This window comes from Penicillium concentricum, assembly GCF_028827145.1.
Source record: "Penicillium concentricum strain IBT 3081 chromosome Unknown utg000002l_segment0_segment0, whole genome shotgun sequence".
Classification (NCBI taxonomy): domain Eukaryota; kingdom Fungi; phylum Ascomycota; class Eurotiomycetes; order Eurotiales; family Aspergillaceae; genus Penicillium; species Penicillium concentricum.
Window position 1 is genome coordinate 689293 of NW_026622755.1, and position 16791 is coordinate 706083.

Below are 16791 nucleotides of genomic sequence, written 5' to 3' on the forward strand. Positions count from 1 at the left end.
TGTACAACAACGCACCAGTATCTACTGCTCTGCCTTTCCCTTGCCCTTACCATTCTCGTTCTTCTGCTTCCGGAACTTCAGGATCTCCACCTCAACACCCTTCTCAAATCGCTCCTTCAGCTCCGGGCGATATCCGAAGAAGAACAGAACTTCCATCCAGACAAACAACGGCGCAAGCAGGAAAGCCTGAACAAGATTATCCAGCAAGGCAGGGGCGCGCTTCTCAAACACCCCGTGTCCGATAAACTGCGCCAGCCATGAGACGACTTGAATGCCACCGGCCCAATAGTTCACGATGTTACCGTGCGTGCTGAGGAAGTAGTTTCCGTAGTATGCAGCTGCGATCAATGGTGCAGCGAGTAGGCCGCCGGCTATAGGCTCTAGGAGGACATAGAATGTGGCGTAGATAACAGCACCGATTGTGCCGGCGTTTACGGGCAGATAATCGATTTGGAGGGCGTCCGGGAGGGGGACGAGGGGCGGGCAGTTGCAGGCCTTGAGAGTCACTGTTAGTACTTTTGTACACTGGGGATATCTTGTTTGGTTGAGAAATGCCGAGGTGCGCGTACGAGGATAATGCCGGTAAACAGTATGGCTGGGACGCAGGTGATGTGGATTGCGACGTTGATCTGCGCTGTCAGTGAACGTTGTTCGTTATTGGTGATGGGAGTAGGGCCGATGTACGGGGTTGCTATGGTAGGCTCCGTACTAGGTGACAGTCAGTTATAGTCGTTCTGGTTGGATGTGGATGCTTACGAAGAGCAACTGTTTCTCAAGATTAAGCGCCATCTTGCCGGGTTGGAAACAAAAGATGGGGAATTCTGGGGGAAGAGTTTTGCGGGGCGATGGGATCAGGCAAGCATCGTCTTTATCGGAAAGCGTTGAGTGGTGCAATTGATATTGAAGGTCCTGGCGTCATGTGGCTCAGGCCGAGGAAGTCGTTGGGTCTTGGCGTCACGGTATACATGGGCTCCCAGGTATGACAACCCCCGATGCACAGGCCTATCAGACCATCTATATTATACTTTGACTAGGATATCCTGCATTGCAGTTAATGGATTATATGGTTATGATTGGGCTTCTCTTCCGTCTCTCATTAAACTGGCTGTCAACTAACTATATAATACTGTAATGTCTAGTACGGAATGTTCCGGTGTGGCTTTACATAGACTATACATATTTTCCTACAAGTTTAGGTGTCTTTCTTTTGAGATCTTTATAACTATGGTATGAAGAACTAGCTTGGACTTTCAAATTGCTAATTTATAGGTTGGTGACAAAATGATCATCGAAATTGAAGAAACCAGTTGGTGGATATATATAGCTTCACAGTATACATTCAAGCCGATAATGAAACACCATAACCAGCCAAAGCCGCTCAAGTAAGGCTATATATAGATAAAAATGATGTATAAGTTGAACCGGAGTCGCAGAGGCAGAAAATTTCGTTATTTACTTCCGTACATGTTGTCAAACATCTATGGGCTGTTATAGATCATCCAATCATTCTTCATATAAGAAGCAATCCTCCACTCGGTCATGACTAAATCATCACCAAGCGTACTGTTGACTATTAATTTCAGTAAGTAGCTAACCAAATGAAAAATGAAGATTCAATGACTTTAAACGTCCAAATATCGAGTCAACAAGTCCACTTCCACCAGTGAAGAATCGTACCACGTGACTCCACCACCCAAACTTGGCCCACCAGACCGGAGATGCTCTTAGGAAGGGAAAGCTTGCGCCTGCAGCAACTGTATCTGCCTCCTCGCTCAAGATCCAAGGCAGATACAATTTCTGCCACTCCCACGGTTACTCGGATCTCATTTCGCTCATTTCTGGCAGCCACATTTTGTTTGTGCTTCACCCGTTGCAGGTCATGAGCTCGTGGTCGAAAACGCCGTCCCTCGATCTCGATTGACAGCATCACTGTCCCGAACGCGACTTGAATATTTCCACTTTGCACGGCATTAGCGCATTTTCATCCAACCATAACCGCAACGATGTTCTTCCTAAAAGAAGAGACCAAGGTGATCTCCATGCACCCGTCCTATTTCGGACCCAACATGCGAGAGTACCTCATCGGTCGACTCAACGAGGAGGAAGAGGGACGGTGCACAGGTGATCACTTTGTGATCTGTGTCATGGACATGGTTGATATTGGCGAGGGGCGGGTGATGCCTGGAATTGGAATGGCGGAATACACCATCAGATATCGTGCGATCATCTGGAAGCCATTCCGTGGCGAGACGGTATGCACTTGGGATCCGAGGTTATCTATAGCATTTGAATTCCTGCTGACTGAGCTTAGGTCGATGCCATTGTTACTTCCGTTAAGCCCACGGGTATCTTCACCCTGGCGGGCCCATTGTCTGTCTTCATTGCGCGAAAGGTATGTTTTTGTTTCCTCCGACCATGGCTCTCTTGGGTTTCACTGCTGACAAGCCCATCAGAACATCCCTTCCGATATCAAGTGGGAGCCCAACACCGTGCCGCCGCAATACACCGATCATGCCGATCAAGTGATCGAGAAAGGAACCAGTTTGCGGTTGAAGATCCTTGGTGTCAAGCCCGACGTGGCTGCCATCAATGCTATTGGCACCATCAAGGAGGATTATCTTGGGTAAGTCGTTCAAACTTGACACAGCGCATATGGCCTTTCTAACGCGATTTTCTTCAACAGACCTTTGTAATGAGACACGATTGCAACACATACCCACCTTTTTCACCAATACGATAATCTACCATACTCTCCATCGTTCCCCGAAGATACGGCAGGTGCTTGGAAGGGCTTTACTGCCTAACAGAGAAATAAAAAAGACCTGGCGGGTCAGGAGCTGGAGTTTGACAAGTCCCTGCTCAATACACATGCCATACTTTTGATTTGAATGGCCATATTCCAATGAAAGACCGATCATGTCTTCTACCTGAGAGTGATTTGAACGGCATTGCAGCTGAAATGACTTCCGTCTCATCAGAGATCGTGTCAACCGCTGAGGGCCTTCTCGATACAGTCTGAAATGTCCAATGTACATTATGTTACATCCATGGATGTCTAACCCTGTGCAATCCATGCCCCCTGTAGAGGCTGAGGCCTTTAAAGTGTATCCAGTTGCCGGAGGGACGCGGGCCCTAAGCCAAGCCCCCCAAGCCTAGGCCCCCTATGGTGAAACACTGGCGTGTTTTCAGGTGTTTTTAGAGGATTTCGGGGATTTAGGCGCGTTTTCTATTTGCATTTCCCCTTATAATATTTTCATTGAATGTTTGCATATATGCAAGGTACCGAGTACTAACTGGTTCTAGCGCGCCCCTGTATATTATTTTGTACCGAGTACGGAGAGTACAACGTACTCCGTGGCCTCGTAGACGGCTTCCTTCTTCTCTCATTCTCTCTCTTAAAATAGTTTTCTTGTAACTTCAATCCGTTCCTGTTTCTAGATTCTAGAGTAGCTACCCTCTCTGGAATATCTTCCTTTTTTCAACCCCCTGTCCCTATACGGTTGACAATGTCCTACTTCAAGACTGAATACCAGCGGTTCCTGGATAACCCCAGGTCTGCTAAGTTGGCCGACGATGTCTCCTTGATCTACGTTCCTACCACGACCAAGTTCGAGAAGGCTGACAATGTCATCACTCATGCGTTGAAGAACGCGAGTATTGTCAAGACGACATCGAACCAGATCATCAGCGCCATTGAAGGATCAGACTCGCTATGTCTAGACATGGAAACAAGCCTCGAATTCACCGAGGGTGGTGGGGTTTATCTCCCCTCGCTCGACGATAATTTCCTGGCCGACCGTGTTGCGACTTTCCCCACGGTAAATTCCCCGACGCGCGTCGCGTTATCGAAAACTAATGCATCATCTTGCAGATTCACATCGTCCACTTCGACGCCAATAAATTGATCAAGCAGATCCGTATTTACTGGGACCAGGCCTCATTGCTGAAGCAGATTGAGGTTATCGGAGCGCGCGGACGCCAATGGCCCATTCGTGATGGAAAAGATCAAGTTCGTCTCCTCAGAAACGCTGAGACGGCGCGTGTGGCACCCTCGCAGCCTCCTTCTTCCTCTCAGAAGTTAGAGACCAAACTCCCCGACCGCTCCTCATCCCCGGGCAAGCGCCGCTTCAAGGATCCCTACTCAGCCAACTCCCTGACTGAGCTCCTCTCGCCGAACAAGGAGGCCACTGAACGCGAAAGCCGCCCGGAAACCACCAGACCCGCTGCCAGCAAGAGATATACTAAAGACCCCTATGGAGCCGGTTCCTTGACCGAGCTTCTGTCCCCCAGCAAGCAGGCTCCTGCCTATGTGGCTCCCTTTGCGCCTTCGGCTGGGCGACCTGCCCCTCGCAATTTCAGCGATATCTTTGTGAAAGATGACGGTACACCTGACGAGGCCAGGAAAGGGCCTGTCGACGAAGATCGTCATTTCTACAAATCTGCCCCTGGAAAATACAACCACTTCGAGATCGGCGGTGACAACACGGAGCGCGAGACCAAGGCAGAAGTCAAGCAAGCCAAGACCCCCACTCAACCCACTGGGAATTCGACGACTTTGAGACCCCCGTGAAGGGCTCGCGTGCCGCACGTGGAGAAGAAGTGCGCCACTTTGGCTTCGGCGATAACCAAGAAGGCGCCGGATCCCCCCAATCCAAGCTAAATGTGATCAAGCCCCGCCGTGACGCGGATCGCCACTTCGACATGACCGATGAGGAGACCGAGGAGGACGGACGGATCATCAGCTCATTCGGGGGCCGCGGCAAGCGCCTCTATGAGAACCGCCTCTTTGACGGCGACGGCAACGCCGAGCTCTCCGAGCGCGAGCAGAAGAACGAGCCCCTGGCAACAGGCGCCAACACCGCCAACCGCAACAAGAACTTTGCTTCGCAATTCGCGCTGGGGGACGAATCGCCTGTCGCTAAGGAGAACACGCCTATCCAAAAGCACGACGCGCACAATAAGATGATGGAGTCTCACTGGGATAACTACGACGAGGAGTCCCCCAAGGTTCCTACCCAAAAGCACACCGCGCACAATAAAGCGATGGAGTCAAACTGGGGTAACTACGACGAGGCGTCCCCCAAGGTCCCCACCGAAAAGCACGAGGCGCACAATAAGATGATGGAGTCTCACTGGGATAACTACGACGAGGAGTCCCCCAAAATCCCTACCCAAAAGCACACCGCGCACAATAAGGCGATGGAGTCAAACTGGGGTAACTACGACGAGGCGTCCCCCAAGGTCCCCACTGAAAAGCACGAGGCGCACAATAAGATGATGGAGTCTCACTGGGATAACTACGACGAGGAGTCCCCCAAAATCCCTACTCAGAAGCACGACGCGCACAATAATATGATGAAGTCTCACTGGGATAACTATGAAGACCCGTCCCCCGAGCCGGTTAGAAGAAATGCCACCTCGCAGCGCAACCCTCTCGGCCACAACCAGCCCAGTTGGGGCCATGGAGACGGCAACTAAGTGAGCCAGTGCCGGTCTATGGCTTAGCTTGATACATTTGATACCACGTATGTATTCCTTGTCAGTGGAGAAGTCAGCTCAGCTCCGTCTTCCTGTTGACAAGCACGGCTGACTCTGTCTGATCACGAGCAATGTATCGATACCCGCATGAATTTTGGACATTTGTCCTTGAAACTGCAAAATAAGCAAAAAAAGAGGCCGAAGGCTTCCCCTTTCGCGCTTGGAACTTTGCAGTTGGAGTCGAGTGTGAAATGCCTGGCCTGCGTGTATTACCCTCAACCCTTGTCTTCTTGTCTATTTCCCTTTTGCTTTTTCTTTTTACCTTTCTGTACCTTGCTCCACAAATGTTATTAGTGTACAAGTTTATTTCCACGAGAGCGGACTGTTTGATTTTTTAATTTAATTGGGTTATACTTCGATTTCTCCCGATTTGTAAAACCTCTAGGAGAATAACATGGTACATGCCTACTAATGGATCATAAAGATGTTATCGTTTGAATATTAAATTGAGTCTCACAGCTAAGTTGTTGTCCAAAATAGTAAGTAGATGTCAATCTTGTTCGTCTCCGATGTCCAAGTATCGAAGCTGACCGAATATCCCAAACGATATTATTCAAAGACCAAGGATGAGCGAGCGAATGTAAGTAGGTTTTCCAGGTCCAAAATATGATATTCTTTCCTCCAGCAAATTGTTCCAATTCCTCCAATTCCACGACATATTAATTCAAGTCAAGTCATGTAGATTCCAAAAGATACGCAGATATGTATCATAGATATCCAATAGATGGCAAAACACAAACTCAACCAATTCAACCTAGATGTAGAACATAGTCTCGGCAATATTAGGATGAATCTTGACATCCGCCGTGCGGCTCATATCCGCCGTTCCCTCGGTGCCACTGATAGAACCACCAGAGCCATCGCGAGGCATAGGATCGAACAGATCACTCAAGAAGCAGCGAGCACGGGTACAAACCAGATCGGCATAGTACGCTGGCGGACAGACACTAACCGCCTTCGTAGCACGACCGAACATGTAGCACATTTTGTGGGTGAGGTCCTGGAGGACATCAGCCGCGCCGGGGCCGGTGCTGTTAGCCGGATAACGGGGGTAGAAGATCTCATCCCAGACGGTGAAGTAGTGAGCAGGACGGGCAGTGCCCTGGAGGGCGGAGTGAGCCTGCAAGAAGAAGTCCCAGTCACGGCCCTCGGAGACGCCGCGGTCGACGACTGTTCCGGGGATGGGATTCTCGCGGTTCGAGTCCTGCTCTGTTGTTGGGTAGAAGCGGGTGTTGTGGCGTTTTCCGACCACAATGATAGCCAGACGCGGGAGACCTTTCTTTGTCTGGTCTGCTGGATAGGTCTTTTTGCAAGCTTTTTGGAGGAGGGGGAGTTCCTCGTCAATGACTTTGTTGTATTGGCCTTCTGAGACGCCGTCGCGGTAGACGATGATGTTCTCCGGGAGGGCCTTGTTCAGTTTGCGCCAATGCTGGAGACGCGAGGCGAGGAGGGTTTCTAGGTCGGCGACCATTTCTTGACGGGCTCCTTGGACGCGGATCTCGGCGGGCCATTGGGCGAGGGTTGCGTCGACGGAGGCGACGATGCCTGCCACGCTGGGCGCTGTGCTGGCGGAGCCTGGCGACGGGTGGGTCACGTCGATGCCGACTAGCATTGTCTTGCCTTCGGAGATGATTCCGAGATCGGCGGTGCGGAGGGCTTGGTTGGCACCGCCTAGTTTTAGGTTGATTTTCAGGCCTACATTGGCATTGTACTGGTCGTTGGAGTTGATGAGCTTCTCTGCGAGAACGTTCACGTTGCGGATTCCGAAACGGACGTCGCAGACTTGCTTGACGCAGTTGTATATGCCAGTGTCTTTAGTGTATAATATACCCAGGATGAAGATTGGGTTGTGCTGCTTTTTCAGATCATCGACAGCTTGCTCGATATCAACAGCGTCGTTCTTGCCGGTCAGAACGACTCGTTTGCCTTGCTTGTGGGGGTCCACAGGCATTCCCATATCCCCGAGCGTCTTTCTGAAGGCTTGCAGAGACGCGTTGAGCTGATCTGGGGTTTGGAAAACTGGCCGGGCGCCCTCCTGATCAATGTAGAGATAAGTCCAGGATTTCATGGGTGCAGGCTTCGAGAACTGGATTTGGCGCATGTTCCAGCTGCCAAATTGAATCCTGACTTCCTTGGTCCTGTTTCCGTCTTTGTAATAGACAATTGGGGCGGGGAGAATGCGTCCAGGAACCGTGATCAGCTCAGTGGAAGAGTTAACACCGAAAGCAGACTGTAAAAGGTTAGATATCTTGACAAGAGCATTGGTGCGAGGGAAATTTACTAGGGTGGCATTCAGGGGCTCGCCTAGTCCCAGGACACCCACGCCCTTGGTGACAATCGACTGGGCGTTCTGGCCCGGCTTCCGACCCATAACAGCGAAGCGGAGCATACTAGCTGTCTGATTGCCAGTAAGCTTGGACTTGGCTGGCTGGCCAGGCTCGACTTCGCAGACCTCAACGGGGAGATAGACAGGTCTGTCACGAGACCCGACATTCACCACTGGGAGGTTTGCATTCAAAGCCATGTTGTACTCTGAGAGGAAGAGGCAAGTCAGCACAACACGAGGAGAAGGTGAGTCTAAGGAAAAGTAAAAGAAAAGTGAAGATCGACGGACCTTTTTTGAAGAAGTCCGCAACGGTGATGTAGCGACCGGCTTCCGCAGGACCAGCCCTGGGCGCTTTCTTCCCCTTCTTCCCCTTGGGCTCGGGCGCACCAGCCACGGCGACGGGCCGAGGGCTAGACTCAGCTAGGAAGAATTGCACATCCTGGGGACCAGCACCGTGGCGGGGAACCTTGGGTGGGTTGGGCGACGAGCCACCATCACCGCGGTTGGCCAGGCCATAAATAGGCCTGATGCGAGGCCGGGGCTGACCGCGACTTTTTTTGCGGGTAATGTGGGTGATGCGAACGCGCAGAGTCTTGAGGAACTTTTCCAAACGATAAGTGTTCCTGTTGCCGTAGCCTTGTATCACGTTGATCAAAGGTCCCTCATTGTAACAGGCCAAATACTTGACCTGGACATTCAAGAGCACACGAGCAGTCGCGGCACGCACACTGACAAAGAATCCGCGCAGGACGGATAGACCACCGCCCAGGTTGAACGATTCCATTGTGTCCTGACGCAGACTGTAGTGTCTGTTGGCACCAACAGAGACGACCTGGTCATCGGTCTTGGGGTGGTGTCCCATGATCATGTTGAGAGCAGCCACAATCTCAGACTTGGATTCAAGCAGGGCACCAGCGTTGGTGGAGGTCAGGTAGTTGACCAAGTCAGCAGGATTGACCTCACCAGTATACTGGCAGGTAACCTGGTGCACCCGGGGTGGATCCAGGTAGTCATCATCCATGTGCTCCTTGTATCGCACATCGAATTTACCTTCGGTCAATTTGACACATGAGACTAGGGTAGACCGGAAGTCTGAGGCAATGCTGTTCTTCTGCTGTGGGAAATGCTCCTCCAACAGCAGACGCACAATGTGTCGGGCCTTTTTGCCCACAGGGGCAGCTCGGCCTGCAGAGTCGGCTGCAATGGCAATATGGTAGCGGAACAACTGCTTTTTAGGCAGGGTCAAGGGCAAGTAGTTCGCATACAAAGTCACCGGCCTGCCAGCTGTGCCGTAACCAGGACGTTCGGGATATTTTGCCTGTCTCGGGGCCTTCTGGCCGCTCACAGCGAGAGCTTTGGCAAGGTCATTTTCGGTCTTGGTGACGGTGGTGTTAGGTGGTGGGATAGGCTCGCCTTGTCTGTAGGCAAATGATTATTTTTGTTCAATGAGCAGCAAATAGTGTGAGCTATACCTGAAGATAGGTGGGCCGGAGTTGGTGGAACCACCACGTGCTCCACCACGTCCGCCGCGGAAATCACCCCTACCGCGGAAATCACCACGACCCCGGAAGTCAGCTCTGCCACGACCTCCTCGATCACCCCCACCTCTAAAGTCGCCTTGACCCCTGTCATCACCTCGGCCTCGGAAGTTACCTCGGAAATCACCTCTAAAATCTCCACGATTTCCATCGCCTCTACCAGCTGGGCGGAAGGCTAAATCGCCGCGACTTTCCCCACGACCGCGACCTCGATCGGCACCTCGACCTCGATCACCACGGCCACGATCACCTCCACGATCGCCTCTTCCACGACCCCGATTGTCACTCATGATAAGATAGACTCAATACAGATGGGTTATATGGGTTGGAATATGGAAAATAAGAGAGGAAGATAGTGGGGAATGGGGGAGTGGGAGATGGACGGCCTATTAAGTATTTGAAGTGATGTACCGTTTGTTCATCACCAGGTTTCTTTGTTTGCCTACAGGGGTATAGTGTAATGGAGGTGACATTTGGGTACTTTTATATACATTAAAGGCACTTGGGTAGTTGTACAGATCTAGCTATATGATGTGACTATGACGTGGACGCTCCATCGTCTTACATTACGCTTGCTCCACAACTTTGATATCAATGTGCCATATAGTTAGTGAGGTAGGAATATAATCATTTTTCACATCTTTTTCTACTAGCGTTCTTTTTTTTTTTTTTTTCAAAAAGAAAAAAAAATAGGTCATCACTATGTTCTCGTTTGTAGTCCTGCAGTTGACCAGTAGATTCATGTAGACATTGGATAGCGGCATACTCCTAGTCTACATTTTGTGATAGTAAGAATATGTTTCACTTATGATTCGGTGTTGCCTGCTGTCACTCTACATGCCCACGGATTCGAGTATATGTGAACGCACTATGAGTTTGAGGATCTCGGGTGCATGGACATCCAATGATTTCATCCCGCAGGATGGTGTTGGTTGGTGTTGGTATTGGACGTGTATTTCCTCTTCTTCCTTACTTTTGAATTCGATATTTCATGATATTTCATGATATTAGGCAATATCAATGTAATAACCAGTGCCTCGTCGCCACTAACCTGTCAATACCAGAGGCGGAATACTCCGCCTAGAGCCACAACTAAGAAAATGCAAGCCATAAGATATATGTGACACGTTAAATAACCCTCAAACAGTCCTACAGGTCGGCTAGACAAAAATGCAAAAACCAGGTAAGTCTGAAGACTAGACCTTCGCAGGCTTCCTTTCTTCAATCCAGCACTTGTACGATGACCAGGTGAACCAACCTACGTCAAGACCCCACGGCTGACCAGGTCTTTCGAAGCGAATATCAAAATGACGCACCACCTCAGGGATGACTTTGCCCAACTCAAGCAGACTGATATTCCTGCCAAGGCAGACACGCGAGCCACCGCCGAACTAGGACCGCAATTAGTAACTATGCAAAGCAATGGGTCTATCGAGCTATTCACGAACCGAAAAATTCAAGGCCGAGCTTGGCGGCTGGTTTCCATCCTCCTCGAGCCATCTTTCAGGACGGAAAACTCGTGGGGAATCAATCAGGTCCGGGTTATAGTGCAGTGCCCACGCACTGATGCCGACCTGTGTCTGAACGAAAGTGTTAATAGAGGACAGGACCGGTAATGCTAATGTATGGTAAGCTTTGCACACACCTTTGCTGGGAAATTATATCCACTGAGGAGGGCACCATCTTGCGGAACCTCTCGTGGTAGCATTTGGGCCACCGCCGGGTGCATTCTAAGTGTTTCCTTGATTATTCCCTGTAGATATGGCATCTGCTGCGCTTCCTTGAATCCAGCGGGACTCGACAGCAGTCCTGCACGTTCGTGTGCCTCAATCTCATCCCGGAGCTTCTTCAGAATCATTGGGTCTCGATATATGTAATAGAAAGCAGCACTTAAAGTGATGGCCGTAGTATCAGACCCAGCAATGACATTCGAACCACAGGAACTGAAAATCGATCCTTGATCAATTTTCCCTTTCAGTTCTAGATCCAAAAGTTTGGCGAGGAACGGTTCAGACTTTGGATTGTCATTGGGCTCAGAGCCGACCCGACGAAATCGTTGAATGGAGTCTCCGATGAACTGGAACAATTCATTCTGCGGATTTTTCAGTTTAAGCAAGGCAGCAATCCTGGTGAGTAGAACGTGTGCAAAAGGAAAGGAACCAAAGGACATCTGATGTTCCGTGGCCACTTTGATTTTGTGCAGGAAACCAGTGCGATCCCTTTCTGTCTCCATCATGTCGAAAGTTCTATCCATCTGTTGCGTTGTTAGTGACAGATTTTTCGCATTCGAAAGCTCCATGAAGACAAACCGTGATATAACCAATGACATCAAAGGCGTAATATTGTAGGAAAACAGGGAGCTGAATGAGCCTTTTCGTCTCGGCGAATTCACGGAATTTGCGCATTAGGACAGTATTCATCTTCTCAACAGCGCCTTCGTAGTTGACCATGGTCGACATGGTGTACAAGCTAACAATCTTCCTCTTGTTCTCGGAATGAAGCCGCGAATCTTGCATGTTCAACATATTCGGGCGATCTGGATGACCAGCCGCTGCATACCAGTCCGACTTGGCGAATCCACCCCCGGTGGATGAGTATATGGTCTTCAAAGCTTCTAGGGTGTTGAAACTATAGCGGTTCGGTGCGACGCGTACGACAGGTCCTAATGTGTGCAGTCTCCAGTCAGCCCGGGTTGCAAAAGCCGACAAAAGGGGGCTTCGAACCATATTTCTCATGGAGTCGTATGTAGGTCTCGTTAAGACCATTCCTCCGGATGGCGTGTATTTCCCAGAAACTCGAAAAACGAGCGAATAAAGGACCCGGAACATTTCTTAATGGAGAAAAGACGAGGCTATAGATGGCATGCCATACGTTCCAGAGTCCAAACGCAATGGCAAGCCCAATGGCAACATGGGATATGCTAAATAGCATATTGATAAGACGCTTGACTTTCGCGTGTGAATGTCTTGTATAGAACGGCTCTCTGTGAAGAGTGAACACTACGAGGCGAATGAACTTACTTCAGCATTATGCACACATAAGCACATTCGGATAGATCCTATCATTTGAATTGCCGACTAGCTCGAGTAACTAACTACCTAGTCTGTCTATCAATGTATGTGTACGTAGGGGGTATGTGCACCTATCTATAGCGGACTCCGCACTTTTACCCCACGATATATAACCTCTACTTCCCAATTTGTGCAACCGAAGCAGCCCTTTTAGTGGTGGAAGTATGATGCCGATCCTTTGCCTGCTGTATTCTTCGCTTCTTTTTGGACTTGTCTCTTACTTTTATAGCATAGCGTGGTTGAGAATAGCCTGTGGATAGTCTGCGGATACCGCTCACCTGTATGCCGATCACTCTGATGGTTCCAAACCATCGGCACCAACGATTTCGTATTTGCCGATTAAGTAGACAAGTTATCCTTTTTTTCGATTTCCCCAGATTGTGATTTCCCCGCAATAATTGAGATTTTGTCAGAATTGAAAGCCAAGAGAGAGCCTCTGAGAGTTATATAGGCAACTGGACTCTGCACGCTTGATTGGTCCTACTTTCCTGCACATCATAAAAGGCCAGATCTTATTTTGCTAGCTGATTTAATTAATAAAGATTAGTGTCCATGGCCTGAAGCTGGCCAAATTTAAGCGAAGCACAGCTTTGTATGTTACGTTCTTCCTATAATACTCCGCACAATACCTAAACGCCGGCTCGGATCGGGCCGAAAAGGAGATAATTAATTTATATTTCATTTATTGTGACCTTAGTACTAAAAAAGGGCACAAGAAATGTGATTCTCTAACACTTGATTCCATTTATACTATCTTCAGAAGCTACCTTTACTGTGAGACAAACTGTTTCTGCCATGGGAGCGGCTCGGTGGCCGCACGCAGAGGTCCAATCTCACTCCCTTCTTCTCGTCGCTTTTGCCATGCTGCTATCTCTTTGTGATCGACAAAGTTTCCATGAAGTCCCAGACGTAACTTGAAGGGTAGATGAATGGTGGCAATGGGGCCGTCATTCAGATTCTGGGCGTCGAATATCACAATGTCGTTGCGCAAGACATCAAGGTGATTGAGGAACGCGATGATATATCCGTCACCTTCAATGCCGCTATCTTTCGGGATGAAAGTGGGTTCTTGGAAGGTAGCTGTTGGACCCGCCCAATATACATCATTGACCTTCTTATCCCAGGTGAAATGACCCAAACAGTTGAATAAACCTCCTGCGGGTGAGCCGCACTTTTCAAAGTCATATGGCCGACTCGGATCGATGCATGCCTGCCAAAAATGCTGATATTCTTTCGTAACGAAACGGTCGTCAATGCGGGAAAATTCACCATTGACGGTGTCCATGATCTCGGTGGGGGTGACACGCGTGTCAGTCTTCGACTTAGGATCAAAGATCCAACGAACAGTCTGATTTGTCGTTTTATTTCTCTCTGCCACCGTCCCAGCCATGGTATCCTCTGGGGGAAAAAAGAAGAAAACGTTTCCGGCAGCAACGGAGAGATCGAAAACGATTTTTCCTTCCTCGTTCTCGTAACATCCTGCTACATGTCCATGGAAACCTAAATTTTCGTGTGTTAGCTCATTTGCAAAATGAACTTGTCTGATAAAAAGAATTTGTTCGACTTACCATTGTCTGCCCTAAGCCATACAATATCTTCCGGCTTTCCACCTCTCCTAGGCACGATGCCGTAAAGCTGGTCCTCATTGGGGTCCCATGCCCAATGCGCTCCTCCTTTCTTCATCCGATCGAGAGAGGACTTTAAAGGGGTCATAGGTAGAATCAAGTAGTTCTCGGACAATCCGCAATCATGAATCATGCCGCAAAATGGTGCTTTATACCAAGCTTCCTCGGTCTTTTTACCGTTAGAATCGATGGTATACACCACAATATCACAGGATGCATCATTTCCATTCCCGCCAGCCTCATAGGCAAAGCAGACCATTTCCCCCGTGACAGGATCAAATTTCGGGTGCGCAGTAAAGGTCGGAGACAGCACTTGGCCATCAAAGTCATAACGTCCGACTGTCTCTAAGGAAACTGGGTCCATTGCAAATGGAGGACCGTCCTCCTTTGTAGCCAGCAGTGCTCCTCTCCAGAAGAACACATTTGTATTGGCAGCTGTCCGAATGACTGCTTCCACAGACGCATTGTCGGTAAATGGATTCCGGTACTTGCCAAAAAGCGATTTTCTTTGCTCGGTTTCGGCGTTATAGCGATCCGTATGAACATAACGGTGCTTGAAGTCCACGCGGCCATTGGCGATGCGAACTGCGCTCACACTTCCGTCGCCATTGAAATGGATGTCGTCGGAGAACATTGGAGGGAAGCGGTGGTCCGGCTGCACGCGGTAGAAAGTGCCATCAATATCGGTGGGAATTTCTCCATCTACCTCGCAGTCGAAAATGTCGCCTTCAAGACGAGATGGCTTATTGAAGCCCTGAAAAGTTCCGGTGTTGGGAAATTTCAAAGATGCTCCATTTGTGGAGTCAACGTGAGATATATTTGCCATTTTGAAAATGTATTGTGTATCGAGTGATAGTATTGTTGGCTGGTAAATCGAGATTAAGATATTGCTGAAGTATACCTGATTTTATACACTATGCTGTATAAAGTTCTTTCGCTTCTACAGCTTCTCATTCGTCCAATGCTTTGTCGGCAATATGGAAGCGATCATCAACCCATCCTCGGGATAATCTATTTTGGATAGCACATACCAAAAACAGTCGGTCTGATACTGCCGAAAGGGTTCAAAAACGCGAGTCAGTTCAATCTCTTTAATTTATCCGGGTCTTCCTGTTTGCGGGGTCTGTTCTGAGGCTAAAACTTCCGTTGATTGTATGATTCCGTCAATATAGTATATAATACCGTTCTTCCTGTAGCCACTCTGGATTAGTCCTTAACTTTCTATTCATTTGTATAAAATTGACCTATTGTTTTATTCTTTATCTGTTGTCTTTTCTTCTTTTAAATTCATCATACACCAAGATGACGGTTTCCACGCCAACATTACCGACGAAGCAGAAAGCTGCCGTTTACAACTCGCCAGGATCTGTTTCTATCGAGATTGTGGAAGCTGACATCCCTGAGCCAGGCCCAGATGAGGTCTTGATAAATTTGTAAGTTCTGTCCATTGATTGTGTTGAAATATCCATGATTAACATACAGTCTATAGAACCCATTCTGGTGTCTGTCATTCCGACCTCGCTATTATGACAAATAGTGTATGTTTATCCCCAATGAAAGGATCCAGGTTGCCAACTTAACTGATCAGTCGATTAGTGGACAGGCCTTCCACCGGCCCCAGTAGGACAAGTTGGCGGCCATGAAGGAGTTGGTCGTGTCGTGAAGCTAGGTTCGGGAACAGCCAGCTCTGGCATAAAGATCGGGGACAGGGTTGGTGTGAAATGGGTGGCAAGCGCTTGTGGAAACTGCGGTGAGATTATACTTCGATTATAATGCTTGTTCGATTTTACTGACCTGAACGTACACAGAACCATGCCAAATGCAATTGGACAGTCTTTGCTTTAACCAGAAGGTGTCTGGATTTTACACTCCTGGTACTTTCCAACAATATGTCCTGGGTCCTGCAAATTACGTGACCAGGATCCCGGATGCAGTGGAGTCTGCTCAAGTCGCGCCTCTACTCTGCGCAGGACTTACTGTCTATTCTGCTCTTAAGCGCAGCTTAACCGCGCCTGGGCAGTGGGTCGTCATCTCTGGCGCCGGGGGTGGCCTAGGACACCTGGCAGTTCAAATTGCCAGTAAGGGGATGGGATTCCGTGTCATTGGTGTTGACCACGGAACAAAAGCAGATCTGGTCAAAGATTCAGGCGCCGAACATTTCGTGGATATTACCAAGTTTCCTGCAGATGACGATGGTGCTGCGATTTCAAACCACATCAAAGCTCTAACTGGAGGACTTGGGGCTCACACCGCCATTGTCTGCACTGCTGCCAATAGTGCTTACAGCCAAGCGGTTCAATTCCTAAGGTTCAGCGGTACTCTGGTCTGTGTTGGAATTCCATCAGGTGAATCAAAGCCAATCGCTAGCGCTTATCCTGGGGTTTTGATAGCCAAGCAATTGAAGATTATAGGATCGGCAGTTGGCAATCGGGTTGATGCCGTTGAGCTGTTGGAATTCGCTGCTCGGGGGATAGTTAAGGTCCATCTACAGATGGTGCCAATGGAGGAGCTTGCGCAAGTTTTCCAGGATATGAAGACAGGAAACTTGCTTGGAAGAGCAGTGATTGACCTCTCTTGAAGTGTCTGTCTCTACTTATTTTCTACATTTTATTGTTTTCTTCTGAACATAGCAATTTCATAAACCATGATTCCATGAATTTTTACTATATAAAATATAGTATTATAGTAAGGTG

General features: G+C 48.9%; 7 protein-coding genes across 7 annotated transcripts; 3 read left to right on the top strand and 4 right to left on the bottom strand.

The window, feature by feature from the left end:
* Positions 1 to 21: 21 nt before the first annotated feature.
* On the bottom strand, positions 22 to 789 carry N7517_003828 (2-hydroxy-palmitic acid dioxygenase MPO1; the record flags this gene model as incomplete). Its single annotated transcript, XM_056721558.1, has 4 exons — positions 22 to 495; positions 570 to 629; positions 685 to 708; positions 757 to 789. 4 exons carry the CDS (start codon positions 787 to 789, stop codon positions 22 to 24), a joined length of 591 nt encoding a protein of 196 aa, XP_056577808.1.
* A 1180-nt stretch (positions 790 to 1969) lies between these two features.
* On the top strand, positions 1970 to 2763 carry N7517_003829 (DNA-directed RNA polymerase II subunit RPB7). The gene is made up of 4 exons (XM_056721559.1): positions 1970 to 2252; positions 2312 to 2392; positions 2454 to 2623; positions 2684 to 2763. Exons 1-4 carry the CDS (start codon positions 2004 to 2006, stop codon positions 2691 to 2693), a joined length of 510 nt encoding a protein of 169 aa, XP_056577809.1. The 5' UTR covers positions 1970 to 2003; the 3' UTR covers positions 2694 to 2763.
* A 743-nt stretch (positions 2764 to 3506) lies between these two features.
* N7517_003830 (uncharacterized protein) lies at positions 3507 to 5478 on the top strand (the record flags this gene model as incomplete). The annotated part of the gene is given in 3 exon segments (XM_056721560.1): positions 3507 to 3818; positions 3872 to 4475; positions 4490 to 5478. The coding sequence occupies 3 exon segments, from the start codon at positions 3507 to 3509 to the stop codon at positions 5476 to 5478; spliced, it is 1905 nt and encodes a 634-aa protein (XP_056577810.1).
* Positions 5479 to 6292: 814 nt separating this feature from the next.
* On the bottom strand, positions 6293 to 9692 carry N7517_003831 (putative RNA interference and gene silencing protein (Qde2); the record flags this gene model as incomplete). The annotated part of the gene is made up of 3 exons (XM_056721561.1): positions 6293 to 8070; positions 8153 to 9282; positions 9337 to 9692. The coding sequence occupies 3 exons, from the start codon at positions 9690 to 9692 to the stop codon at positions 6293 to 6295; spliced, it is 3264 nt and encodes a 1087-aa protein (XP_056577811.1).
* A 906-nt stretch (positions 9693 to 10598) lies between these two features.
* N7517_003832 (cytochrome P450) lies at positions 10599 to 12128 on the bottom strand (the record flags this gene model as incomplete). Its single annotated transcript, XM_056721562.1, has 4 exons — positions 10599 to 10793; positions 10851 to 10982; positions 11048 to 11656; positions 11712 to 12128. 4 exons carry the CDS (start codon positions 12126 to 12128, stop codon positions 10599 to 10601), a joined length of 1353 nt encoding a protein of 450 aa, XP_056577812.1.
* Positions 12129 to 13242: 1114 nt separating this feature from the next.
* N7517_003833 (carotenoid oxygenase family protein) lies at positions 13243 to 14924 on the bottom strand (the record flags this gene model as incomplete). The annotated part of the gene is made up of 2 exons (XM_056721563.1): positions 13243 to 13973; positions 14042 to 14924. 2 exons carry the CDS (start codon positions 14922 to 14924, stop codon positions 13243 to 13245), a joined length of 1614 nt encoding a protein of 537 aa, XP_056577813.1.
* Positions 14925 to 15400: 476 nt separating this feature from the next.
* N7517_003834 (zinc-dependent alcohol dehydrogenase) lies at positions 15401 to 16676 on the top strand (the record flags this gene model as incomplete). The annotated part of the gene is made up of 4 exons (XM_056721564.1): positions 15401 to 15531; positions 15588 to 15636; positions 15695 to 15848; positions 15907 to 16676. 4 exons carry the CDS (start codon positions 15401 to 15403, stop codon positions 16674 to 16676), a joined length of 1104 nt encoding a protein of 367 aa, XP_056577814.1.
* Positions 16677 to 16791: the final 115 nt, after the last annotated feature.

What these genes read in the sequence shown, in the direction of transcription:
- N7517_003829 (XM_056721559.1), top strand. Translation starts at nt 2,004, where the DNA reads ATGTTCTTCCTAAAAGAAGAGACCAAGGTGATCTCCATGCACCCGTCC. An exon ending in AGCCATTCCGTGGCGAGACG is followed by an intron (nt 2,253 to 2,311) that starts GTATGCACTTGG and finishes GACTGAGCTTAG; the next exon opens with GTCGATGCCATTGTTACTTC. An exon ending in CTGTCTTCATTGCGCGAAAG is followed by an intron (nt 2,393 to 2,453) that starts GTATGTTTTTGT and finishes CAAGCCCATCAG; the next exon opens with AACATCCCTTCCGATATCAA.